This window comes from Dromiciops gliroides, chromosome 3 (assembly GCF_019393635.1).
Source record: "Dromiciops gliroides isolate mDroGli1 chromosome 3, mDroGli1.pri, whole genome shotgun sequence".
NCBI classification, from domain to species: Eukaryota; Metazoa; Chordata; class Mammalia; order Microbiotheria; family Microbiotheriidae; genus Dromiciops; species Dromiciops gliroides.
In genome coordinates this window covers 181,954,000-181,981,352 of record NC_057863.1, presented here as the reverse complement: position 1 = coordinate 181,981,352, position 27,353 = coordinate 181,954,000, and the positions used below count along the sequence as shown (strand labels likewise).

Below are 27,353 nucleotides of genomic sequence, written 5' to 3'. Positions count from 1 at the left end.
GACATCATCAAAGACACATCAGAAGCTTTTCTGAAACTTAGAGTCCTAGAGAGTTGCCAAGAGCACAAGGAGGTTAAATGACTGGCCTAGGGTCACATAGTATGTATCAGAGGCAAAACCTGAACCAGGTTTTCTGGCTCTCAGGCGATCTCTCTATCACTTCTGTCACATATTACCTCTCACCCAAATCCATGATTTCCTGGAAATTTTCTAGTCATTAGTATGTGGGCCCAATCTAAGGCTCTCACAGAAGACCCCAGAATGATCTCTGTGTCAGGATGAAATACAGAGAAACTTGTTTGAGCTGGCTACACCAGGGTACCACCTAGTTTTGTCATCTATATCTATGAATACCAACTTCTGGGGTTAATGAAAATGTCTGATATTGGTGACTTTTTTAAGCATGTAATTCATTTAATGCATCGAAAATCTATGTCTTTTACTGTGTTCTCTCACTCTCTCTCCCTCTCTTTTTCTGTCTCCGTCTCTCCCTCCTATTAATAAGAATGTATGGATCACCTGGATTTGATGGAGCTGCCTTATTATCCAAATGGATTTTATGAGACCCTAGAAAATGCCCTTTGACTAAAACTTCAGGCTGAATCCAGATAGCTAACAGATAAGTTCCTATTTACTAATTTCTTTCCCAAAAAAGAGTAAGCAAATCAAAATCCCCTTTTGAACAAATTTCAACTAATAATTCCCCATTCACTATCTTCTTTCCCATGAGAGTTAATGGATCTTATTTTTCTCCTTAGCAAAACAAATATCTAGGCATCCTTGTCCTTGGTAAACCGTTCCTGTGTCTTTAAGCTGCCTATTAAAGTTTTTGCTTTAGGTTAATTTGCATCATGCTAATAAAACTCTAATTCTCCTCTAATCAGTGAGCAAAGAAACCTTATATACCCTCAGAAAGAGGGAGTATCTGAGCACCTCCTTTGGAAGGGTCTCAGCATGATACATGCCGCTTGTGCTTGGGACAAATAAACTGGTACTATGTTTTTCCTGTCTGCCTCTGATCTGGTTTTTCCTGTAGGATACATAATGTTCTCTGATCTGTTTATTAATGTTTTGGAGGAGACAAGGAATAAAAACCATATTTAATCTTCAACATTCCCTTTCTCTCCCTCTCTCTCTCTCTCTCTCTCTCTCTCTCTCCATTTAATTTTTGTGAGGTAGGCACAAAAACTATTTTGAATGTCCTTGTAAAAACCTCACTTCAGAACAGGTAGAGTGATGTTATTAAACTTAAACTTTTACACCCCAGAAATTGGTAAATCTTTAAAAATGGGGTTTGCTTGGTTGATCTATAATTAAAGGGTTGGAGGAAAGTGTCAGTAATGTAGATTAAACTAAAAAGTATGTCTTGTGTGCATTTCTTGTGTTATTAGACATTTACCAACACACTTCTACTTAGAGGATTGCCAGAGTCACAAATGAGAAGAGCAGGGGTCTCAGGTCATGCACAAGAGACAAAGTTTAATCACAGGATGTTGAACATATATACAAAACACATCAGAAGGCTGCTCAGTGGTCAGTGGAAAAAATTTAAGCAATGTAACATTAGAACTTTCACAATGATGATTATTAGGAACAGGGTATTTTTCGAGTGGTTATTTTCAGTTAACATGACCAAAACACTCTTAGTACATTCTATCTAATCTTGTTCTTGATAACTTGTACTTCTGTATCTTGGCTACAGCCCCTAACATCATGTTACTAGTCTTTCACCTAATGACAAAGGGGATGTTGCTCAAGTACATAAATATCCCATTTTCTGTATCCTGGCTACAGTCCTGATGTCATGTTGCTGGTCTTCCAGCTAATGACACAGGGGCTTGGTGCTCAAACACAGAAAATCATACTATAACTTGTTAAGCCATTCTAATCCAACACCCACAGAGGATACTAATATGTGTCATATAGTAGCAGCTTAAAGAATATTGTTCCTCTGTATCCCACCATAACTGTATGATTTTGCATAGCTAGAAATACCTTTCCATACACAGAGTGTCTGAGTCTTGACACTTTTGCTGCTTCTCATTTGTTTGAAAACCTCAGGCTCATTGAATGTTTGTTCAACTAGATAGTATGGCAGAAACTTAGGCATAGACCAACATCTTACACCATATACCAAAATAAAGTAAAAATGGATACATGATTTAGACATAAAGGATGATACCATAGGTAAATTAAGAGAGAATTTATCTGTGAATATTTACCTGTGTTTCCCTCAGATCTGTGGAGAAGAAAACAATTTATGTACAAACAAGAGAGAGAGAATATTATGAAATGCAAAATGGATGATTTTGATTACATTAAAGTTTTTGTAGAAACAGAAACAATGCAGACAAAATTAGAAGGGAGGCAGAAAGTTGGGAAACAATTTTTACAGCCAGTATTTCTGATAAAGACTTCATTTCAGGGGCAGCTAGGTGGCACAGTGGATAAAGCATTGGCCCTGGATTCAGGAGGACCTGAGTTCAAATCCAGCCTCAGACACTTGACTACCTGTGTGACTCTGGGAAAGTCATTTAACCCTCATTGCCCCAGAAAAAAAATACCTCATTTCTAAAATATAGAGGGAACTAAATCAAATTTATGAGAATGCAAGTCATTCCCCAATTGAGAAATGGTAAAAGGATATAAACAGGAAGTTTTCAGATGAAGAAATCAAAACTATCTAAAACTGCTTTAAATCACTATTGATTATTGATTTAGAGCATTTTTTCATATGGCAATAGATAGCTTTTATTTCTTTATCTGAAAACTGTCTGTTCATATCCTTTGACCGTTTCTCAATTGGGGAATGACTTGTAATTTTTGTAAATTTGACTCATTTCTCTATATATTTGAGAAATGTGGCCTTTATCTTATATTTGTAAAAAAAAAATCACTTTTCTTTCAGTTTTTGTTACATCAGTTTTGTTTAAACCTTTTTTATTTTATATAATCAGAATTATATATTTTACATTTTATAATGATTTCTACAATTTTTTGGTCCTAAATTCTTCCCTTACCAATAGACCTGACAAATAAACTATTCCATGCTCTCTTAACTTGCTTATGGAATCACCCTTTATGTGTAAATCATGTACCCATTTTAACATTATCTTGGTATACTATATTTAGTTTCTGCCATATTGTTTCCCAGTTTTCCCAGCAGTTTTTGTCAAATAATAAGTTTTTGTTCCAAAAGTTTCGATGTTTGTGTTTGTTATATACTAGACTGCTATGACCATTTATGATAATTTAATATGTAACTAATCTATTCCATGGACTCTATTTCTTAGCCAGTACCAAATTGTTTTTATAATTACTGCTTTATAATACAGTTTGAGATATGGTACAGCTAGATTGTTTTCCTTCACATTTTTTTTCACTGATTCCCTTGATAACCTTGGCCTTTTGTGCTTCCAAATGAACTTTATTATTTTGTCTAGCTTTATAAAATAATTGTTGAAAGTTTGATTGTATGGTCCTGAATAAACAGACTAATTTAGGTAGAATCATTATTTTTATTATGTTGGCTCAGCCTACCCATGCACAATTAATATGTCTTGATCTCACTTTATTTGTGTGAAAAGTGTTTTGTAGTTATGTTCATTTAGCTCCTAGGTTTGTCTTGGTGGGTTACTCCAAAAAAGTTTATATTGTCTACAGGTATTTTCAATAGAATTTTTCTATCTCTTGCTACTTGACTTTATTAGTAATATATAGAAATGCTGGTGATTTCTGTGGGTTCATTTTGTATCCTGAAACTTTGCTAAAGTTGTTAATTATTTCAAGTAGTTTTTTAGGTGATTCTCTAAGTATACAATTGTATTATATGCAAAGAGTGATAGTTTTGTTTCTTCATTGCCTGTTCTAATTCCTTTGATTTCTTTTTCTTCTTTTATTGCTATAGCTAACGTTTTTAGTAAAATATTGAATAATAGTGGTGATAATCGAAACCCTTGCTTCACCCCTAATTGTATTGGGAAGGCTTCTACCTTATCTCCCTTACAGATAACGTTTGTTAATGGTTTTAGATAAATATTACTTATCATTTTAAGAGGTTTCATTTATTCCTGTGTTCTCTAGTGTTTTTAAAAGGAATGAGTATTATATTTTGTCAAAGACTTTTTCTTCATCTATTGAAATTATTATATGGTTTCTATTGGTTTTGTTATTGATATGGTCAATTATGTTGATATTGAACCAGCCCTACATTTCTGCTATAAATCACACCTGATAATACTTTATGATCCTTCTGGTATATTGCTGCAATCTAATTGCTAGTATTTTATTTAAATTTTTTGAATCAATATTCATTAGGGAAATTATTCTTTCTTTTTTTCAGCTCTTCTTGCTTTAGGCATGAGCACCATGGTTGTGTTGTAAAAGGAATTTGATGGGACTCTTTCTTTCTCTATTTTTCCATATATACTATTGGGATTGATTTTTCATTTACATCTTTGGTATTGTGAATTCATCTCAACCTGGGTATTTTTTTCCCTAGGAAGTTCATTGATGGCTTTTTCAGTTTCTTTTTCTAAAATTGGGTTATTTAAGAATTTTATTTCATCTTCTGTTAATCTAGGCAATTTATATTTTTGTAGAAATTCATCCATTTCATTTAGATTGTCAAATTTATTGGCATGTATTTAAGGAAAATAGCTCCTAATAATTGTATTAATTTCCTCTTCATTGGTGGTGAATTCACCACTTTCATTTTTGATACTAGTAATTTGGATTTGTCTTTCCTTTTTTTAACCAAAATAACCAATCCATTTTATTAGTTTTTTTTATAAGACCAAATTCTAATTTTGTTTATTGGTGCAACAGTTTTCTTATTTTCAATTTTATTAATCTCTCCTTTGATTTTTAGGTTTCTGATTTGGTGTTTAATTGGGAATTTAATTTGTTCTCTTTCTAGGTTTTTTTTTTCATTTCATACCCAATTCACTGGTCTGCTCTTTCTCTATTTTACTAATGGAGATCAATTTTGATTGGATGGAGATCAATAAGAGACATAAATTTTCCCCCAAATACTGCTTTGACTGCAACCCATAAATTCTGGTATGTTGTCTCCTTGTTCTCACTTTCTTTGATGAAATTATCAATTATTTCTGTGATTTGTTATTTAATCCACTTATTTTTTAGGATTTAATTTAGTCTCCAATTAATTTCTAATATCTTTTTCCATTGTGCATTATTGAATGTAAATTTTATTGCATTATGATCTGAAAAGGATACATTTACAATTTTTGGTTCTTTTGCATTTGGTTGTGAAGTTTTTATGTCATAATACACTGTCAATTTTTGCATAAGTGCCATGTATTGCTGAGGAAAAGGTATATTCCTTTCTATTCCCATTTCTCCAGAGATCTTTCCCAACTAACTTTTCCAAAATTTTTCTCATCTCTTAAACTTCTTTCTTGTTTACCTTTTGGTTAGAATTATCTAATTAAGAGAGGGGAGGGCAGCTAGGTGGCACAATGGATAAAGCACCCACCCTGGATTCAGGAGGACCTGAGTTCAAAGCTGGCCTCAGACACTTGACACTAGCTGTGTGACCGTGGGCAAGTGACTTAACCCTCACTTCCCTGCAAAAAAAAAAAAGAGAGGGGAAAGTTGAGGTGCCTCATTAGTATAGTTTTATTTTCTACTTCCTACTGTAACTCATTGAACTTCTTAAAAATTTAACTCCTATACCATTTGGTGCATGTATGTTTAGTATTGATATGAATTCATTGTCTATAGCCTAGGTCCTTAAACTGTGGGTTGTGACCCCATACAAAGGTAATGTAACTGTATGTGGGAGGGTCACAAAAATTTGGCAACAGTAAAAGTTTATGTTTACCTACTTTATGTACTTATATACCCAGGGTAATATAAAAATTTCTCAGGTGAAAAGGGATCATGAGTAGAAACAGTTTGAGGAACCCTCATCTATGGTACCTTTCAATGAACTACAGCTTCCCTCCTTATCTCTTTTAATTACTTCTATTTTTGCTTTGGTTTGTCTGAGATCATGATTGCTACCCCTGCTTTCTTTACTTCAGCTGAAGCTCTAGCCCCTTACCTTTATCCTGTGTGTATCTGTCTGCTTTAAGTGTGTTTCTTGTAAACAACATATTGTAAGATTCTGATTTTTTAATCCATTTTTATATCTACTTCCTTTTAATGGGTGATTGCATCACATTTGCATTTTTAATTATGATAATTAACTGTATTTCCCAACATGCAATTTTCCCTTTTTTATCCCTCTCTCTCTCTTATGCCCACCCAATCCTTCTTCATAAGTGTTTGAAGTCTGATCACCATCTACTCAATCTGCCCTTCCTTTCATCAGGCCAATGTCCTTCTACTATCCCTGTCCCTTTTTTCTTCCTTATTGGGTAAAATAGATTTCTGTATTTAATTGAGTGTGTATGTGATTCCCCTTATGAGCCAATACTGATGGAAGTGAGGTTTTAAGTTTGCCCTCCCCCCCTCCATTTTACCTCCCACCAAAATAGCTTTCATGGCTCTTTTCTATGAGATAATTTACCCAATTCTATTTCCTTCCTCTTTCTTCTAGTGCAATCTTCTTTCTCACCCCTTTATTTTGTTTGTGGGGATATCATCAAGGCCAACCTTGTATCTGTACCTTCTGCCTATACAGTGGATAGTGCACTGGCCTTTAAGTTGGAAGGACCTGAGTTCAAATCTCACCTCAGGCGCTTACTAGCTGCGTGACCATGGGCAAGTCACATACCTCCGATTGCCTTAAAAATCTGGGGCCATCTTCAGTCATTCCAATATATATCTTGCTACTGAACCAAGATGGCTCAGGAGGAGAGAGCAGGATTAGTGACCTTTCACAACCCACCTTCACTTAAATGTAATTCACTCTAAGTCATGACATCACAATTTGATTATTCAGTTTTCTTTTGTGTCTGTATCTCTGGTTTCAGGTTCCTGAACCATCATCTATTTTTATTGTATTATAGTCTGGAAATGATTTATTAACTATTATTGCTATATTATATTTGCAAAATTTCTAAACTTAAGATTTAAGGAGCTGCAGGGGACCCTCCGTATTCCAACAGGATCAGTGGTCAAGCAATTGTCAGAGCCCAGAGGGGGCCCCCGACTCCTGAGCCCAAGGAACTCAGCAGAGACATCGCAAATGCAGGGTGGAGCACAATCACCAAGGGGGTAAGAATTTATCAGAACAGGGCAGGAAAGGGCTGTCGAGTACTCCTAGGGTGGTTGCCCTGGGGAAAAAGACATTGAGTGTGCCAAGCAGTGTGGCAGTCGGTTAGAATCCCTAGGCACCAGATGTGCCAAACGGTGTACCAGGATATGTTAAGAAGTGTGACAGGTAGGGGTGGTTCTCAAGAATTCAAAGGGTTGAAGGAACTAAGATGAGGAATGCCACCTCTAGTGATACAGAAAAGGAAGAAAGTACATCTCCCAAAATTCCCAAAGACAGCCCTTTTGGAGACAAATTAGAAAGCTGGGATAAACTTGAGAGGTATAGAGGAAAATGCATAAAGAGAATGATAAAATATTGTTGCCTAATACAGCCTAGGATTCCCCTCGAGGGAAGTTCAGTCCTTTGGCCTAAATTTGGATCTAATGAAAATCAGGTATGTCAAGCCTTAAATGTATATGTGAATAGTAAAAAACCCCAAATTCAAGAAGGGGAATATGCTAAATTATGGCTGCCTGACACTAGCCTGTTTCCCCTAGGGAATAAAGAAACTAAGGACATGGAGAATAGCTCAAAGTGGGATCCATTAGAGTACTTGCCCCCTCTCCCCACTCCCCTACCCCCAGTTGTGGGAGCATCTGGAATACAAGAGGGAGAAGGGGCCTTGGAGAGGTGCCATGTGCCTGGCCTAGGGGTAGTCCCGGCTGATCAGAAATTCCCAAATGTAGCTCCAGGGTGGGATAATAATAATGAGAATCACTGGAATCATCTGCAGGACTTAAGGGAATTGATAATACAGGGAATAAAAGAGTCAGTCCATAATGTTCAGAATCTCAATAAAGCCTTTGAAATACAGCAAGGGAAGGATGAGTCCCCTTCTGTGTTTTTAGAGAGACTGACAGATCAGATAAGACCATATGGAGGTGTGGACCCTGAAAGTCAGCTAGCACAAGGAATGCTTAAATTAAACTCTGTAACCAAGTCCTGGCCAGATATTAATAAGAAATTACAAAAAGTCAAGGGGTGGAGTGAGAAGCCATTAGAGGAATTATTGAGGGTAGCACAAAAGGTGTTTGTAAGGAGGGAAGATTCCCAGACTGGGAGAAAGCAGCAGCTCAGGTGGACTGTACTCCTGCAAGGTTATACTGAGTCCCCAAAAATGTTTGGTCAGATTTTAGATGCAGATAGGGAAGCAGCTTTAGGGGTTCTGGTACAAGACTGTGGAGGAAAATAAATACCAGTAGCCTTCCTGTCAAAATTATTAGATCCAGTATCAAGGGGCTGGCTTGAATGCATCCAGGCAGTAGCTACAAATTCCCTATTACTAAAAGAGAGCAGGAGACCGACATATGGAGGAGCCATAGTGGTGGGCACTCCTCATCAAGTTAGAATAATCCTCAACCAGAAAGCGGGAAGATGACTTACAGATTCTAGAATTTTGAAATATGCTGCAATTCTATTAGAAAAGGATGACTTGGTACTCACTGTGGAAAACTGTCTCAACCCCTGTAGTGATAACAATGATCCATTGGAGCATGATTGTCTGAACCTTATAGATTATCAAACAAAAGTCCTGGGGGACTTACAAAAATCTCCACCTACTCAAGGAAAACACTTGTTCATAGATGGGTCCTCCAGGGTGGTGGAGGGAAGGAGACATAATGGTTATGCTATAATTGATGGGAACTATGCTATGGTCATATAGAGTGGAAGGCTACCAAATGAGTGGTCAGCACAAACGTGTGAACTATATTCTTTGAATCAAGCATTAAAATGCTTGGCCAATGACTTAGGAACTATATATACTGATTCAAAGTATATCTTTGGAATAGTACGTGTGTTTGGAAAACTCAGGGAGTTGGGGGCTCAATGCACAGATAGAGGGCAATGGGTACTTCCTGATGGGAGGGAAATGGTTAACAGAGCCATCATGAGAGAACCCATGGGCACTCTGCATCAGGGGAACCATTTGGGAGCACATATTAAGAAGGTATGGATGCATCGGGATCTACACTATTGCAAAGCAGATTAGTGAGGGCTGTATAATTTGCCAAAAAATAAATAAGAAAGTAAAAAGTCAATGAATTCCTGGGGGTCAGGCCCCAGGACTGAGACTATTCCAGAGCATGCAGGCAGATTTTACAGAAATGCCAACAATGGAGAAGTTGAAATATCTACTAGTCTTGGTGGATCACCTGACAGGATGGGTCGAGGCTTTTCCCACAGGAGAAGCTACTTTCCAAGTGGTAGATAAACTGATATTAGAATAGATCATTCCTAGGTATGGACTGGTGGAGAATATAGACTCAGATAATGGGACCCATTTTACTGCTCAAACCCTGCAATCAATAATGAGGCCTTTAGAAATAAGATGGGATTTTCACACTCCTTGTCAAGCTCCCTCCTCAGGGAAGGTAGAAAAAGTGAACCAAACATTAAAAAAGCAAATATCTAAATTAATGCCTGAAGCCAAGCTTCTGTGGACTAAATGTCTCCCATTAGCCCTAATTAGGATAAGAACCACCCCTAAGAAGGAAGTAAAAATATCACCATATGAGATATTATTTGGGTATCCTTACTTGGGAAGGGAAAGAGTTCCCAAGAATAGAAACAAAAGACATGTTTCTCAGAGAATATATTTTTGGCCTCTCTGCCTCTGTTTCTTTACTCCGACAGAAGGGACTTCTAGCCCAGACTACTCCTTTTGAGTTTCCAACTCAACAGTTTAAGCCTGGAGACTGGGCATTAATAAGAGCCTGGAAGAGCAACAAGGGGAACCTGATTGGGAAGGGTCATTCCTGATGTTACTTTTCACTGACACTGCAGTGAGGACTGAGGAGCAAAACTGGACTCATTACTCTCAAGTAAAAGGGGTACCTTTTCCAGAAGAAAAACCAGAGTCAAAACATGAGCAGTGGACTGTGAATAAGGAATCTAATGGACTGAAGGTGAAGTTTAAAAAGACTTTAATGTACAATATACCAAGCCTGGTACAAAAACGGGGAAGGGAGGTAACATTTTGGGGTAGTGGGAGCTGCTCAGGCAAACAAGTAATGGAGGAACAAAAAGGATTTGGTATATGGGCATCTGAAGGAGGAACTGACCCCGTAGGAAGAATAGGAATATCCTTTGGAAATCCCATGGATCCTACACCCCCTTATCCTTTTAAGACTCTGGAAATAATCTCTCCAACTCCAGAGGAGAAATTAGGAAACCCTGAAACTCCTGAGTTACAGGCCATTGAAGTTAAGGATGTGAGACAGACAGTGGAGACAGAGACTGGGTTTGGATATTCAAATGCTTGGATGGAATGGGTCAGCACTTTGTGAAGACCAACTGCCCATACTCTAAGTCCAGATTTAAGCCTGGAGGGGTTCCTGTGTCTCCTTCAATTATACCAGAATGGGTTGGCAAAGGGTGAGAGTTGCAGGGATTTGGAGCTGCTCTTCCATGTAATAAAAAGGACAGCAGAAAAGATCATACCCACCTTTGTTGGAGTCCCAGGAAACCATCCCACCTGTCTCTCCAGATGGGTGAGAAAAGGGTTTCTAGTCTTGGGTAATATGAGTTGTGTCCAAACATGGGAAGTGACTGAAAACAACTCAGTAGATTTTTCATCCCTGATCCTCCCCCGAGGTGACATATTGTGGTATTGTGGTGGAAAAACAACCTTACCCCCTAACTGGGCTGGGACTTGTGGGTTGGTGTGGCTGGCAACCCCCTTTACTATGGCATCTGAGCATTTCTCCAAATCTGAGTCTAAAACAAGAAAGAAACACAGCCCAGAGGGGCAAAAATGGTTATCTGATGATCTAATCTGCCTAGATAGCATAGGAGTCCCATGGGGTGTGCCAGAATCTCTCCTACTGTGGGTAAGCATAACTAAAAATGTAGATTAGAACCAGCAGAGGTTCATCAATTACAGTAGGGAAGCAATATAGGGTATTTCTGAACAACTGGCTGCAACTCGAAAAATGGCTTGGGAAAAAAGAATAGCCCTTGATATGATGTTAACAGAAAAAGTGGGAGTGTGTGTCATGCTGGGCAGCCAATGCTGCACCTTTATCCCAAATAATACTGCCCCTGATGGTTGAATAACTAGAGCCTTGAAATGCTTAAGTACACTGGCTGAGGAATTAGCAGAAAATTCAGGGGTTGGAACCACCTGGATGGGATGGATGGAATCCTGGTTTGGGAAATAGAAAGGTTTCACTGCCTCAATCCTCACCACTCTTATTATAGTGGCAGGAGTTTTATGCTATATCCTTCCCTTCCCTGAAGGGTTAAAACAGAGGCTAATAGAGACTTCCCTCACAAAGGTTACTCCATTTGAGAAAGTAAAGGCAAAAACTCAAATGTTAATATTTACAGATTGAGACCAAGAGCCAGAGGAGATATTCAATAAATGGAATGAGAGGAGCCCAATAGTCAAAAATAAAGAGGAGGGATTGTGAGAAAATGGGTAGTTGTCTCCTCTCAATGAGGATGTAACAGTCAATAACAGATATATATATATATATATATATATATATATATATATTTGTAGGACAAAGGTCTCAGATCCCCTCTTCCCCCTCAGGCTAACAAAATCACATGGTTCAAGGAGCCCTGTTCTCAATAAGGTCCACTCCTGAGTTATGCCCATATAAAGAAGAGGGATGGGAATACTGCATTCCGATTAGCTTGTTTTTGCATGTAGATTGTAACCCTTGAGTAATCAGACCAATGATGAAAAAGGGGACAGTCCATTTGCGTTAGGGACTAGGGTATAAAACAGGGTCTGTGAGCCCCCTTTCTTTGTACCCACTAGCTTCACACTAGGGTGCCTCCTTTCCACGAGAAGGAAATAAAAGAGCCTTTCTCACATAGCTGCTGAGTTCCTGAGAATTATTGAGAAGAGTATTGTTTTTCCCCTCACAGAAGGGAGAAGGTAGTTCTGGAGAGGAAGGCAAGAGAAGAAAAGGGAGTAAGTGAGAAAGGGGTGGACAGATAGGGTGGCTAAGGCAGGCTGTGTGGATGTTGGAGGAAAAGGGGAGAGAGCAGTCAAAACTCAGCTGTGAAAGCCAGCACGTTTTGACCTGGGTGTGGCTGAGGAGGTCTTTGGATGGAGGAGGAGACAGATTTGGTTTTGTGGAGGGTTTGTGATGAAACCGGAATCTGCCCTGGATAGAATTTGCTAGCCAGTTTACTTTTCTGGAATAAATCTTACTTCCCAGAGTTGTGAGAATCACATGATTATAAAGTGCTTAGCATAGGGAGAGTGTTTATATAAATGATTTTCTGTATAGACCAAAATATTATGGGAAAATGATAAGTTTATTTTGGGAGAAGGAAAGATAGAGGAGAGAACATGTGGCATGGCCCTCTGAGATGCCTTTCTCCCTGAGTGGGAAAGTGACAATGGAGGGACCATCCACCACACTGGTGATGGGGGTTGGGTGAGGGGCAGCTCAAAATCTCTCCTCCTGGCACGGGGGAGTGGGGGGGGGGCATACCTGGCCTTGTCTCACTGAGGGGTAGCTCAGAATTGATGAGTGATTTCTTTGTGAAAAGGGGGGGGATGGGATTTGGAGGCCCTTAGAACAGATTTGTATGGGACATTGTGATGTTTTCTTGAATCCTGTAAGTTCCTTTGAGTGGGAGAGATGTGGCAGAATAAGAGAGAAATATTTGTCTTTTGAAAGTATCTTGTGGGGGGCAGCTAGGTGGTGCAGTGGATAAAGCACCAGCCCTGGATTCAGGAGGACCTGAGTTCAAATCCGGCCTCAGACACTTGACACTTACTAGCTGTGTGACCCTGGGCAAGTCAACCCCAATTGCCCCGCAAAAAAAAAAAAAAATGTAAAAAATGAAAGTATCTTGTGAAGGGTTGGTGAATGTTCATTTTTAACATAAGGACAAATTTTAATCTGTTTCTTAGGGGAAAAGGAAAAGGAGAAAGAGCAAAGCAATGTATATATTTCCAGGATATAATGTGTGTACTTGTGAGAAATTGTCCCTAGATATGGCTTTCCTGCTAAAATTGATTCAGGTAAAAGTTCTTATTTTACTAATACAGTACTTTCTAGAGTCTAAGTAAGTTTAGGGAATTACATGATTTTTGATTTGGTAATTTGGTATACATGACATTTGATGTTGGACTTGTTTATAATCTAGTTTGCTTATGGCACAAATATTCAGAAGAATAGGATTTGAACTCCTTTTTCATTATGTTATTTGTGGAGTGAATAAACAATTTCTCTGTCTCTCTTAGGGTATTATTTGGTTGTACTCTTAGTAAATGTCATGGATGTATCAATAGTATCCTTGGGGGACAAGTAGGTGGTGCAGTGCATAAAGCACCAGCCCTGGATTCAGGAGGACCTGAGTTCAAATCTTGCTTCAAACACTTGACACTTAGTAGCTGTATGACCCTGGTCAAGTCACTTAACCCTCATTGCCCTGCAAAAAATCCCACACACACAAATAGTTTATTTGGATTCAGTTGTAATGATTTATTTTCACTTATTTTCAAAGGGGTATAGAGTTAGTTTTTGTTGTTACATAATCTGCTCCTGTTTCATAACCCTACAGGACTTATGAGGATGTAATTGTTGGAGTTGATACACTATGATTTGTGAAAGGATTTTCACTCCAAACTCCACTGCCCTGCAAGGATGGATAATAGAAGATAATAGTAGGGATAATAGAAGGAATAACTGGTAAGAAGTTGAAATTTAAAATTGGTATGAAAATTCTGAAATTTAAAGGGAAAAATGTGTAAAAATATTACTTGGTTTTCAAATTTTGTGAGAAATCATTTTTTAAATTTTTGAGAATTCAACTTTAAATCCTGAGATCTTCACTTTTAACTTATACAGCATATTTTGGTTTCTAGACACAACAGGTTAAAATTTTATTTGTGGCTTTTCCTATTAGTCTTGGTTCACTTGATATTTGATATATTGTGTTGCTTAGGAATCTTTCATTGTTATACTTTCTGGAGAAATTCCAATTCCAGATAATAATAATTAAGAATTTCTAATATGGTATTCATTGAGTTTGTAGGACTCATCACTTATGTAATAGCAAAAAAAAAGCTTCAGGAACATCAGATTATTGAATAGAAATCAGAAACCTATTGTGATTCCAGAAGATTGCTAGGTGATACAACTCAGTTGGTGATTCTGAAAATATATTTAAAAAGTTTATACTCAAGAGATATTTTGTAAAACATGATCTGTTCACTGTGAGTCTATGTTTTAATTGGTAAATTGTTGATAGATGGAAATTATGCTTTAATTAATGTTACTAATTATTATTATGTAACTGCCTAATTATAATTATTTTTATGGTAACATTTAGAAATTGTTGCACGTTATATTCTGAGTTTACAAACCTAATTCAAATTTTTTGCTCTCAGCATTATCCTCAGATGTTAAATCCATCTGAGACTTGGATTAGGGGAATTTACCCATTTGAAACATTAATTGCCTTTATTCTGAGTTATCAGATCTGAGCAACAAAGGTGCCAGCTATCCATGAGAGGACACACAAGAGCAAGTATTGAACTGTCACAGAAGGGGAGGGATGCATGAAGTCCAGGTACTGTACTGCTTTGGGAAAGGCTGAGAGAAGTCATTAGCAAGAGCTGAGGTTAGATTCTCTTGGTTTAATCACACACACACACACAGCACCGAATGGCTGGGCTATGCTATCTCCTACCTTGACTTTGACCCCCCCCCCTCCTATATGCCTGATGCCATGGACATCTGAGTCCCATGCATCTGATTAAGCCTGACTGTGGTAAAATAATGGAATTTGGCAGACTGATTGGGATGGGCCACACCTGGCCTGTCCTGAGTGATGTATGCTGCTGATGTAAGCAGGAGAAACCACTCTCCGAACGAGTTTGAAGGACCTCCCCTTTTGGGAGAGGGAGAGTAAATGCTCGCTGAGGGGAGTGTACCTTCTTTCCAGTGGTGCGAGCTGCAGGAGTGGAAGGGAGAGAGATTTTTTTCTTGGCAGTTTGTCCTGTGGGCCCTGGCTGCATAGCAGTTTCCCATTGAAGTTATGGACCCCAGGTGGTGAGTTAACAAACGAGCCCTGCTCTTTTGAATTAGCTGAACTAGAAATGAGTTTGGGGGTTGTATAGACTTAGGTTAGATTTAGGAGGATTATCCATTTTTCTTTTTCCCTATTCCCTTGTCTTTGACTTTATTTTCACCTTTTCTGTGTATTTTATTCCCATTAACAAAATCTGATTCATTTGTGGAAAAGAGGCTGTTAGGCTCCTTTCTTACTGGCCTGGGAGAAATAGCTAAAAAGGCAGTTCAGAGGGGAGGAAGCTTTGGACCTAGAGGTCCCTCATTATTTTCAGCTCCCCCAATATTTCAGCAAGCCACCCAATTAACTCTACCCATATTAAATTTGGCCCCAACACTGACTCAATTTCCCCTCCATGTATTGCACTGGCTTCCATGAGGCCTGGCAACTTTTGTTCTTTTATGGTAACCCCCATAATCATCCCAGGTGTCATGATAAACATGATGTTGAATTTGGCCACGGCATCTTTTACCAGTTGTATAAGATTCTTTAATCTCTCATAATGGCACGAGGATAATTAGGCAGATGATACAAAAAGTAATGAAACAAAGATGAAAATTCTTTTCTTAATTGCCTTGTATTAAATGAGTATAACTTATAGGCTCCTTCGCCAGTAGCTTGGGAAAGTTTTTATGCATTTTAAAACTGAATCAGAAACATCTCAAGTTTGTTTCAAGAAAAATAGAGGAAGGTAACTTATAGAATGTTTGGTTACACCTGATGAAAAGTCAATTCTGTTTAAGTTTTATTATGTAGTGTGGAGAAAAGATTTGTCTGCAGAGCATACAAACCTGGTTTATTTATTTGACATGTACTGTTTTGAAATTAACTGTTTCAATGTACTACAATTGAAGTTGACTTTTATGTAAGTTCATTTGTGATCATTTTCTTATAGAGGTATTCTGTAACCTAAGTTTTATGTGAGGATTATATCTTAAACAATTAAGTAAGGATTTTTGAAGAATTGTTGATCAAATTGATATATATGTAATTTGGAAAGATTTAAGAGTTCTGCTTTCTGTGGTATTTTGAGACATTTAAGTTATAGCCTGTAGGTATCAAGGTAACATAATCCTTGGGCCTGTTGTTAATGTTTGTTAAAGATAGAATTAGATAAAGCTGTAAGAAATATGGGAAGGACACTCATGTTATAATTTTATTGAGCTTTTAATAGGAACTATAAGAAGTGGATCTACTGGAGAAGTGCCCTGGAGACAAGACATCTTCCAGACTGACCCAAGGAAAGTGGTTCCAGAGATCAGACAGCTATATGGAATACCTGAGATCCACGATGAAATTACTAGCTGAATGGACACTGGGGGGAGTGGGGAGTATGTGTTAATGGAATTACAAAGATGATGTCAGCAGAGAAAGGAGGAGTGTGTGTCATGGTGGCCGGCCAATGCTGCACCTTTATCCCAAATAATACCACACCTAATGGCTCAATAATTAGAGCCTTGAAAGGCTTATATTCACAAATTTAGACCAAAGGGCAGAGGGGAAAAAAAGAACTGAGGTTAGCCCAATGGTCAAATACAAAGAGGAGAGACTGTGGAAAAACGTGGGCTCCTCTCAGTGGATTGGAGCTTTCTGGGAAGACAATTACAGGTGATTTCATGTCTGGGGAGTAGATTCAGATTCAGCTGGGAGAGTGGATTAGAGTAAAAGCAGGTACTCAAATGCTAATATCTGCAAATGAGAGTTAATTCAAATAGAGGGCTTCTCATGGAAGTTCCCACAAGAAGAAGAATCAGTGTGGAGGGGCGGGATGCTATGTTTGATTGACTAGCCAGAAGGAGCGCCAATCACCATTAGGGATGGGAAGAAGATAAAAGACAGGCCTACAAGCCTGCACTGTTGGTTCGTCCCACTAGGGGGTGGCCCATTCTTGAGAGAATGACAATAAAATGAGCTTTTTGACGCAACCCCAATGCTGAGTTCCAGAAGTTTTTGAGTGCTATTTCTCACACTAACGTAGGTTTGGTTTGAGAAATGAGACTGTTGTATGACTCAGTCATTGTCAGTCAATAGTAGCAGAGATTCCTGCTTCATAGTAAAAGTGCTATAGGATTGCCTTTGGTTTGAGATCCTTGCCCTGGTTTTTCCTCTGCAGGCTTCAGCTTGAGATAGAAACTGGACCTGAGCCCTTGCTCTGTGCCTGGGTTTAGAGCCACACAACTATTAAGTTTTTGGAACTTACTCCTTGCTGGTTATATATCCTAGGGCTTCTAATTGCTCTTCAGCCTGGGTTTCCACCCCTAGGTACAGGTGCCTCCCTCATCAGGCCTGAATCTGTGACCTACAATTGGGAATGGATCAAAAGATCTGTAGGGGCAGCTAGGTGGTGCAGTGGATAGAGCACCAGCCCTGGATTCAGCCCTGGAGTTCAAATACGGCCTCAGACACTTAACACTTACTAGCTGTGTGACCCTGGACAAGTCACTTAACCCCAATTGCCACACACACACACACACACACACACACACACACACACACAAAACTACACAGTCTTGTTTATTTTAAAAAAAGATCTGTAGGCTGGTCTTTTCTCTGCACAAAGTCAGTTCTTTCTATGCTGCGACTTAAACCATTTTTCACAATGGTGCACAGCTTCTTTCTGAGGTAGGAGGCTGAACAACCATGGAGTCCTTGCCAGACTCCTTTCTATTGCTTATCTCTGTATACTGACCTTGACTGGGGAAATGACTAACTTTTTTTTTCTTCGGTTTTCTATTTAGGAATCAGTCTGGTTCTTTTTCTAGGTCTGCTTAGTAGATTTTTCATTGGTGAAAAAGGTCACTATAATTCTTCTTGCTAATGTACCATCTTGGTTCAGTGTGCAATACTACTACAAAGCCCATTATCTAAAGTATACAAAGCAGTAAAACAATCAATATATGCATAAATATTTAAAGCAGCTCTTTTGGTAGTGCCCTAAAATTGGAAAGTAAGGGTATTCCATCAACTGGGAAATAGCTGAGCAAAGCAGGGGCATGTAGGTGACACAGTAGATAGAGCACTACCCCAGAAAATAACTAGCTGTGTGACCCTGGGCAGGTCACTTAACCCCAATTGCCTTAAATATCTAGGTCCATCCCCAGTCATCCTGATGTAAATCTTGTCACTGGACCCAGATGGCTCTAGAGGAGAGAGGGAGGTTGGTGACCTTGCATAGCCCTCCCTCACTTAAATTCAATTCAATGCAACTCATGACATCTCCCCAATGTCATGGTCACTTTTGAGAACAAAGGACAAATAACAATAACCTTCCAATTACCCTTATAGTACTAAAATTATTGAGTTAAAAATATTATCTTCCCATATGCAAACAGTTTAACATTATTGAATCTGTTTTCTCCTTGTTGTATCTTTTTTTACCTTTTTATATTTCCCTTGAGTCTTGCATTTGGAGATCATTTATTTTTATTCAGCTCTGGTCTTTTAATTAGGAATTCTTGAAGGTGCTCTATTTCATTAAATACCCATTTTCCCCCTGAAAGATAATGTTCACTTTTTCTGGGTATGTGATCCTTGGTTGTAATCCTAACTGCTTTTCCTTCAAGTTATATCATATTCCAAGCCCTCCAGTTCTTCAATGTGCAAGCTGCCAAATCTTATGTAATCCAATCCTGACTACAGCTCTATATTTGTATTGTGGGGGAGGGGAGGGTGGCTGCTTGCTGTACTTTCTACTTTATCTGTGAACTCTTGACGTTGGCTATAATGTTCCTGATTGTTTGCATTTTGGGATCTCTTTCAGGCAGTGATAGGTGAATTCTTCCAATTTCCATTTTGCTATCTGGCATATCAGACATTAAGGTAGTCCAATAATCCTTACATTGTACCTCCTAGACCTATTTTCTTTTAAATTTAAAAAAAATTTTTTTGCAAGGCAATGGGGAGTAAGTGACTTGCCCAGAGTCACACAGCTAGTAAGTGTCAAGTGTCTGAGGCTGCATTTGAACTCAGATACTCCTGAATCCAGGGCCTGTGCTTTATCCACTGCACCATCTAGCAGCCCCTCCTGGACCTATTTTCTAGGTCAGTTATTTTTTCTAATGAGAAATTACACATTTCCTACTATTTTTTAATTTTTTAATTTTGTTTAATCATATCTTGATATTTCAAGGAGTCGTTGACTCCTAATTCCTCAATTCCAATGTAAAGGAATTATTTTCTTCAGTGAGCTTTTATACTTTCCTTTCCATTTGGCCAATTCTATTTTTAGGGAGTTATTTTCTTCAGTGAATTTTAATATGTCTTTTTCCATGCTGATGACTCCTTTTTCATGACACTCTTGCAGTACTCTCATCTTTTTCCCAATTTTTCTTCTACTTTTCTAATTTGCTTGTTAAATATATATTTTAAGATCTTCTAGATGCACTTCACATTTTTTTGAGGTGTCACATGTGGCCATTTTGACACTGTTATCCTCTTCTAAGTTTGTGTCTTGATCCACCATATTAACTTTCTACAATAAGTTCTTTTTTGTTTTGTTTTGTTTTTTCCTCTGTTTCTCTGCCTATTTTGTGACTTGGTGTTTTTGTAGGAAATTTGGGCTCTGCTGTTGAACTGTCCCAAGCTTTCTGTGCTGGGCCTCAGGGTCTTGCTGCTAGTTTTCACTGGGCTTCAGGGTCTAGCTACTTGCTTACACTAGAGGGTAGGCTTCCCTTTTGACTTGTACTGTGGGTTGGGGGCCTCACTGTTGTTCTCCCTTTGGTGTGGGCTTTTACTGCTAGTCTGACCCAGGGGTAGGACCTTGCTTCTGGGTTGCTTTGGAAACAGCCTCTCTTCTGGCTGGCCAGAGGAAAGAAATCTGGTTTGTCCCCGGGGTCCCAGGGGTCCTGCTGTTGAATTGTTATGGAAATAGGACCTGTCTTCTGAAGAACCCCCAGAATATGGGGGGAAGGGTTCTACTCATGGGGTGGAATCTGCCTTCTGGCAGGACCTAGGCTGGTCTCACTACTAGTCAGCAATGGAGTCTAGACATTTGCTGGTGGCCTGTGCTGGGGGTGGGGCCATGGGAGGAGACTTGCTGTGCTCTCTTTGAAGAAGAGTGAAGACTCAGTGGTAGATAAACCGGGACTTGGAACTTTGCTGCAAGCCTCCCTACTGTATGGTCAGATGCTGCAGCTGCACTAGGACCTTGTTCCTCTCCCAGCCAGTGAATCAGACCCTTCACACTGTACTGGTAAGCTATATTCCTTCTCCTAGATCAATTTGGAGGAAGTTTTCAACTTGTTTGGTGGGGAATTTTGGAGGGATTCAGGGATTTCCTTCTTCACTCCACCATCATGGCATCATAAGTTCTATTAGTGATTTTGTTAAGCATGTAATTAACTTACTGTATTAAAAGCCTGTGTTTTTTTTCTATGTTGTCTGTCTCTCCTCCTTCTCTTTCCCTCCCTCTCTTCCCCCTCCTCTCTCTCTCTCTCTCTCTCTGTCTTCCTCCTTCCCTCCCTCTCTCATTCTCTTTCTTTCTCTCTCATGCCATTTAGTTTATGTGAGGTAGGCACAGAAGCCTTAAGAGTGTCTCTGTTTTGAATGTCCCTATAAAACACCTTACTTGGGAACAAGTGGGATAGTAATATTTGTCACAAATGAATATTGACTTGAAACTTCCACTGCTTACTATTGTTACTCTACATCCCACTGTAACTGTATAATTACGCATAGGTAGAAAAACCTTTTCATATACAGAGGGTCTGAGTATTGCCACTTTTACTTCTTGAAAACCTCAGGCTCATTAAATATTTATTGAACTGTCTAGGGGAAAAAATAGTGACTGAACATCAATCAGTAATACAAGCTCCAAATAGCAAGAACCTGTATGTCTATCAAAATAATCTGCCCTAAGTCAAAGCTTGAATGTTGGTATCATGGCTTACACTGGTTATTGTTAACTAACTGGTATGATGAATTTAATCCAAAAAGACCCCAAAAGTGTGGGTATGTTTATGTGAGGTTTCAGCTGTCTCATTCTTCATTCTCAAAATCTTTATGAGAAGCAAGAATGCCTCAGTTAACCTTTCCCCTCTACCAGTGCAAGTCACCAGCTTCTCTGAAACTTAGAGAGATGATTGGGAAACAAAGAGGTCAAGGCATTGATCCAGAGTTATATAACCCATGTATGTGTGTTCCAGGTGGAAATTTAACCCAGGTCTTCCTGGTGCTGAAGCAAACTCTATATTGTCATGAAAATTTCTAAGTTCAACAAAGGAAAGAAGAACTGCAAAATCTCCAAGCAATAGAAAGATAGGGTACCTGTCTCACAATAAAACCGGCTTCTAGCAAGGGTGAACCTGCCGAAAGACCCCAAGCCTAGGGATCTGGTGGTTTTCATACCCAAGCAAGGCTTAAATGCTTATATACCTTACTAATTATTGACACAACTCCACCCCTATTCTCTTCTGGGTCTATTTCAAATGGTACAGAAAATGTACATTTACAAATGGTCATCATCCAGGGCAGCTAGGTGGCACAGTGGATAAAGCACTGGCTCTAGATTCAGGAGTACCTGAGTTCAAATCCGGCCTCAGACACTTGACACTTACTAGCTGTGTGACCCTGGGCAAGTCACTTAACCCTCGTTGCCCAGCAAAAAACAAAATGGTCATCATCCAAGAAATCATAAACGTGAGCTTAAGGGTGCCCCAACATGGCTGCCAGTCAGCCAAATGTACAAAAGTGGGAGTGATTCAGGACAATTCACTAAAGTTAAACAACCTTCAATGCTGATTCGTTCCTCCAGCTTAGAGATACTATTTTTAGTACCTCATTTAATAATATTACAAATGGACATGTTGTGTTGGCCAAGGTTTAAGTTCACAATACATAAGAACATATTACATAATATCTATTCCTATTTGTTACATTACTATTAATTTCAGCTACTAAAGACATAGGTAAAGCACTTTAAATCGCATTCTTTTCATCAAAGAACTGACTAGTAGGTTAAATTCTTATTATAACCATAGTTAAATCACTTATCTTTAAGGGTAAGGAAAAATCTCACTCACAATATCCAAGACACCAAAGTTGTGTCTCATATATAAAAAGCACTTTATGGAACCTAAATGATGATAGACATGTCAAACGCTATTATAATTAAGAATTCCAAGAGTTGCTGCCTGATATAGCAGTAAACTCTATGGAAAAATCACCTCATGAAAACAGCCAAATTTGAATGAGCAACAAGACAAAATAGTTTGGAGGCATCTTTTTCTACTTGTTTCAAAAGCTTGTAATGCTCTTCTTCTTACTTAGTGCCTCACCTTTACCAAATGAACCAGCATGTTCTTACAACCCAGAACCTCCTATTTTGAGGATTGCTACCACAAAAGGGCACCTAAAGGCATGACTGATAGGGCCCAGACCTAGGACAACACAGACTTAAGAAACCAAGAGGAAAACCCTAGAGTGTTTACTCTAGGCCACAGCCATCTTCAAGTAACTGAGGAAAAGGGAAATTGTGAGGCTAGTAATGACTTTATGTATTTGGGTAGGGAAAGCAATACCTCAAAGGCTGGTTGGCAAATTGACCCTTTCATGCTATGCCTACATTTTGGCTGACTGCTTCTAAGAAAATGATGAAGCCATAACTTGGTGTTCCACATAACTGACATCAAGGTAGAGAAGAGGGCTAAGTGTGTGGTGGATGAGATAAATCATAAGGAATTATATTTTTCCAGTTTAAAGAAAGATATAAAGGAGTTTTCTCTCTGAGATGAACAGGTTCTAAAATGGATTTCTTTGGATTTGAACACATACTTAACTTACTCCCAGTACCATAGATGAGAATAAGACAGCCTCAAAACAGATTGTGACTAACTGGGATTTCAAGCCTAATGCTATAACTATTTCACTAATTCCCACCCTCATGATGATTGTGGACTCATGGGAGTCTAACAGTTGGTCTAAGACCAAGCCACATTTATAAGTGATTTTGTACAAAAAAAGAATGAGCTGAGTGTGTGGAACCAGACTGCCAAGAAAGAATTTTGCATGAAGAGTGCCCAGTAGTCCTTTTTCTTCTTTTCTATTCTTTCTTATAATTCTTGAAAGTAAAAATTATCTTTCTCTTACCTCTTACCAATTTCACTCAGATTTTGCCAGTACATATTTAAATAGCAAACCAAGTCAGAACTTTCCTAATTCAGAAATTCACTTAACCTATTCTTAAACAAATTTAACTTGCAAACTCAAAATCTGCATTGTGTTGGTCAGAGAATTCTGTTTTAGCCTTTTGGGGGAATTCAGGAATCTAGCTTGAGGCCCTCCACAGTCTAGTTTCTACCCCACAGGATAATATTTCCTTTTTTGAGTTTATCTTCCACTATTCCCCAAAACATATAACTATGTAACAACCACAGGTAGTGTTTGCATAAACAAACAAACAAAGGAAGGAATAAATAAATAAATGAATAAATAATTGAGTGGGTGAACAAATAAATAAAGTGGGTGGATGAATAGATAAATACATTTTTATCATTTTATCATTCATTGTATAATACAAATTGCTTTCCAGAATGGTTATACCAATCCACAGTTCCACCATTAGTATGACTATCTTTCTACAGCCCCTCTAATATTGGCTTTTTCTTTCCTTACACATTTGTTGGATATGAGATGAAACTTCAGAGTTGTTTTAATTTTCTATTGTTGGTTATTTGGAGCATTCTTTCTTTTTTCTTTTACATTTATTTATTTATTTATTTAAAGTTTTGAGTTCCATATTCTATCCCTCTCTCATTCCCTCCCTCCCTACCCTCCCCCCTCCCTAAGGTGGTAGGCAATCAGATAGGTTATACATGTGCAATTATGTAAAAATGTAAAACATTGCCATATTAATCATCTTATATAAAAAGACTCAAGTAAAAAGAAAAAAGAAAGTGCAACATAGCATGATTCAGTATATGTTCAATCAATATCAGTTCTTTCTCTGGAGATGGATAATATGCTTCATTATTAGTCTTTGGAATAACAAACACATTTTTTAAAAGATGGATGTGATCCTTGGCAAGTCACTTAACCCTCATTGCCCCCACCAAATTAAAAAAAAAGATGAATGGATGAATGAATAAATAAATGAGCAGATGAGTGAATGAATAGATAGATGGATAGATAAATAGATGGATAGATAGGGAGATAAATAGATATAGATAGATCCTTAGCACAATGCCTGGCACAGAGCAGGCAGTATGTACAGGTTTATATTCTTGCTCTTTCCATGTAGTGAGTTCTTGGTTTCTAATCAATCTGGACTATTTGCCATTTCCCCAGAAGTCATCTTGTTACTATGGTTTCCCCCTTCCCATTAAAGTTTCCACCCAAATATCTCCTAAATATCACTTTTGGTAAGCTTATACATCTTTCAAAACACACACTAAAAGCTGACCCTCCCCATGAGTTCTGCCATGATCATAGCCACCTAGAATCCTTATAATTTTGGGCAAGTCACTTAACTGCTTTAAGTTTCAGTCACTTCATTTGTAAAAAGACAGCTGAAACTGATGTCCCTTGTACTCTAAACCCATGATTCTATGATCTCTCTCTCAAAAATACTATATACCTTTATTTATATAACTGTATCATAAATAGCTGGAAGAGACTTTAAAGTCATTCAGTCCAACCAATTCACTTTATACATGTCTCCTCTCTTATTTATTATTTGTGATAGAAACCTAAGATTTCATTCTACAGGGTGCTTGAAGTGTGGAAATCCTTTTTTTATTCCTGTATACATTCTATCCACCTTAAAAGAATGCAACCTCCTTGAGCACTATAAATGCCAAATTCATATCTGCCTCCCAACATTCAATGCTCCAACTCAACCACTCTATAATCTTTTCCCTTAATGTGTCAAATCATTCTGTTTCTATGACTTTACCTATATTTATTCTCCACAGCTATTTAATCCCTGTAATACTCTTCCTCGCTTCATCCAATCTTACCCACACTATAAAGCCCAACTCCAATGTTGCCATGAAGCATTCTGTGATCTACATGCACATTCTCCTTCTCTCTGAAGCTGCTTATCACCTTCCCCCTCAGCCCACACTCAATAATTTATTTGTGTCTTTCTAAAGCACTTTTGGTACTATAGAGTAATGTTTGTCTTTGGTTTTATCTTATCTTCAGGAATTGTGATTTTCTTATGTATTTCATGTCCACCAATGCCTACCACAGTGTTCTGCCCATAATGAGCTCTAAATAAATGTTATTAAATATATTGAACAAATATTTTAAGCCATACATCTCTCACAATGTTTTGTACATAGCTAATGGTCAGTATATATTTGTCAAATGAATGAATGGATTGCATTAAATTAGATAAAATGCTTTAAATAGATAATGACCACAACAAAATCTTTTTTAATGTACTAAAATTTAATCATTCATAAAAACTGTAATTTTATCTGACAATAACACATAAGAAGCAGTATTAGAGTTGATTTCGTATAGTATATATTTTTGTTTGAAAGCCATAGAAATCAGTTATTACAGTTTTTCTTATGAGACCCATTTTTTCCAAAGCATACTGCACAATTTTAATTAGAATATAATGGCAGAATGATATGCCATCATTTTAAAATATGAAATGAAATCAATGACTAAAATCATTATTTGCTACAATGAGTTTGTAGGAAAATTTCATATTCTATATCTATATCATTATATGTAGAAAACATAATGGTTCAACTTTTTAGTGCTTGATGGGGAGGAATTCTGATAAAGAGGGCAATATGAATTTTTTTATTAGAGTAGCAATACCTAGCATTTAAAATGCATCCATGCTCTTTTGTATAATCATATTAGATTCAAATACATTTATTTTCACGGCTGTTATACCTGCCATTGCAAAGGAGAAATACTTTTGTCTTATTTTTCCAAGAGATATACACAGAGCAATTTTTTTTTCTCCAGGGAACTTTTGTAAGCAATTATAAGATCTAGATTCATCACATAATATCTAAAATAGGAGAAGTCTCTTCAGGTGGGTTGTTAATTAATTAATGTATTTTTTGAAGTCTGGAATGGTGGCACTTTCCAATTAGGCAACAGTTTCTCATTCCTGTAATCTGGCTCAGAACTGCTATACTGTCAGGTCTAAAGGACAAACCAGAATTTCTTCTTTTCCACTGACCAAGGCATAAAAAAATCTCATTAACATTGATCTTTAACTTTGCAGAAGATTCCAAAAGGGCACAGTTCCACCAGCGTCTTGTTAAATTCTAACCCTTTTCTTTCTGAACCACTCACTCATCTTCCACGTTACATTTATTGGCAACAAAAATCATCAGAACATCTTCTGTATCTTTAACTCCAAAAATCTGTTCCCTCAAGTCCTCTAAATCATTAAACATGGACTAAACTATAATATAATATACTAATACAAACCCTTAGCCATTCTTCATATGCAGATCTCTCATTGCTGTTGTATGAAGGATTTCAATCATACACTATTGGCAGTCAGCTTCAACTTGCTTTCAGTAGGAGTCTTCTATTATAGGGTCATATTTTTCAAAAAATATTCCTTGGACAAACTGTATTGTGCATGATGTGGTTTGTTTAAATGCCAATAATCTGCTTCCTCTTTTCCCATCCCCACCTGGGCCAGCCATGGATCCTGCTCCAGCTCTACTCCAGGGTAGCAAATGGAACCCCAGCAGCAACAGCCCACAACAAACTCTTTCAAGAACAACCTGCTTATAGGAGATTATAGACATGATTCAAAATGATGGAGGTTACAAGAAGTGCAAGGGGGCTAACCCCTACTTAAGCAACATCTTATTGAGTGGACACCACCTCTGGTCCATTAAAGTTTGTTCCTCTCTGGTATGTTTGTTCAAATACAGTTGGATAGAGTTAAAGTTGGACTCCTGAATTCATTAGCTTCTTCTCAAGGAGAACTCTTTCCAAAACACAAGGGAAGAATTTCCTGACATTCCTTCTACCAATAGAGGTTGGCACTTTCTCTGTAAATTTTGGTTATATAAAGTACAGAAAATTTGTGAATAAAACACAGCTGTTATGTATCATAGATAGGACTTGAACAGTGGTCTTCTTGGCCCTCAGGCTCCTT

At 38.0% G+C, this 27,353-nt stretch overlaps 1 protein-coding gene and 1 pseudogene across 1 annotated transcript in view; both read left to right on the top strand.

Annotated features, from left to right (window-relative positions):
- Positions 1-7,189, top strand: part of LOC122747300 — a 44,122-nt pseudogene extending 36,933 nt beyond the window's left edge.
- A 13,158-nt stretch (positions 7,190-20,347) lies between these two features.
- LOC122750217 (sulfotransferase 1C1-like) overlaps positions 20,348-27,353 on the top strand; it is a 37,379-nt gene continuing 30,373 nt past the window's right edge. Inside the window, 2 exon segments of the mRNA XM_043996890.1 lie at positions 20,348-20,459; positions 26,889-27,106. Coding sequence (XP_043852825.1) covers positions 26,996-27,106 — 111 coding nt within the window. The 5' untranslated portion in view covers positions 20,348-20,459; positions 26,889-26,995.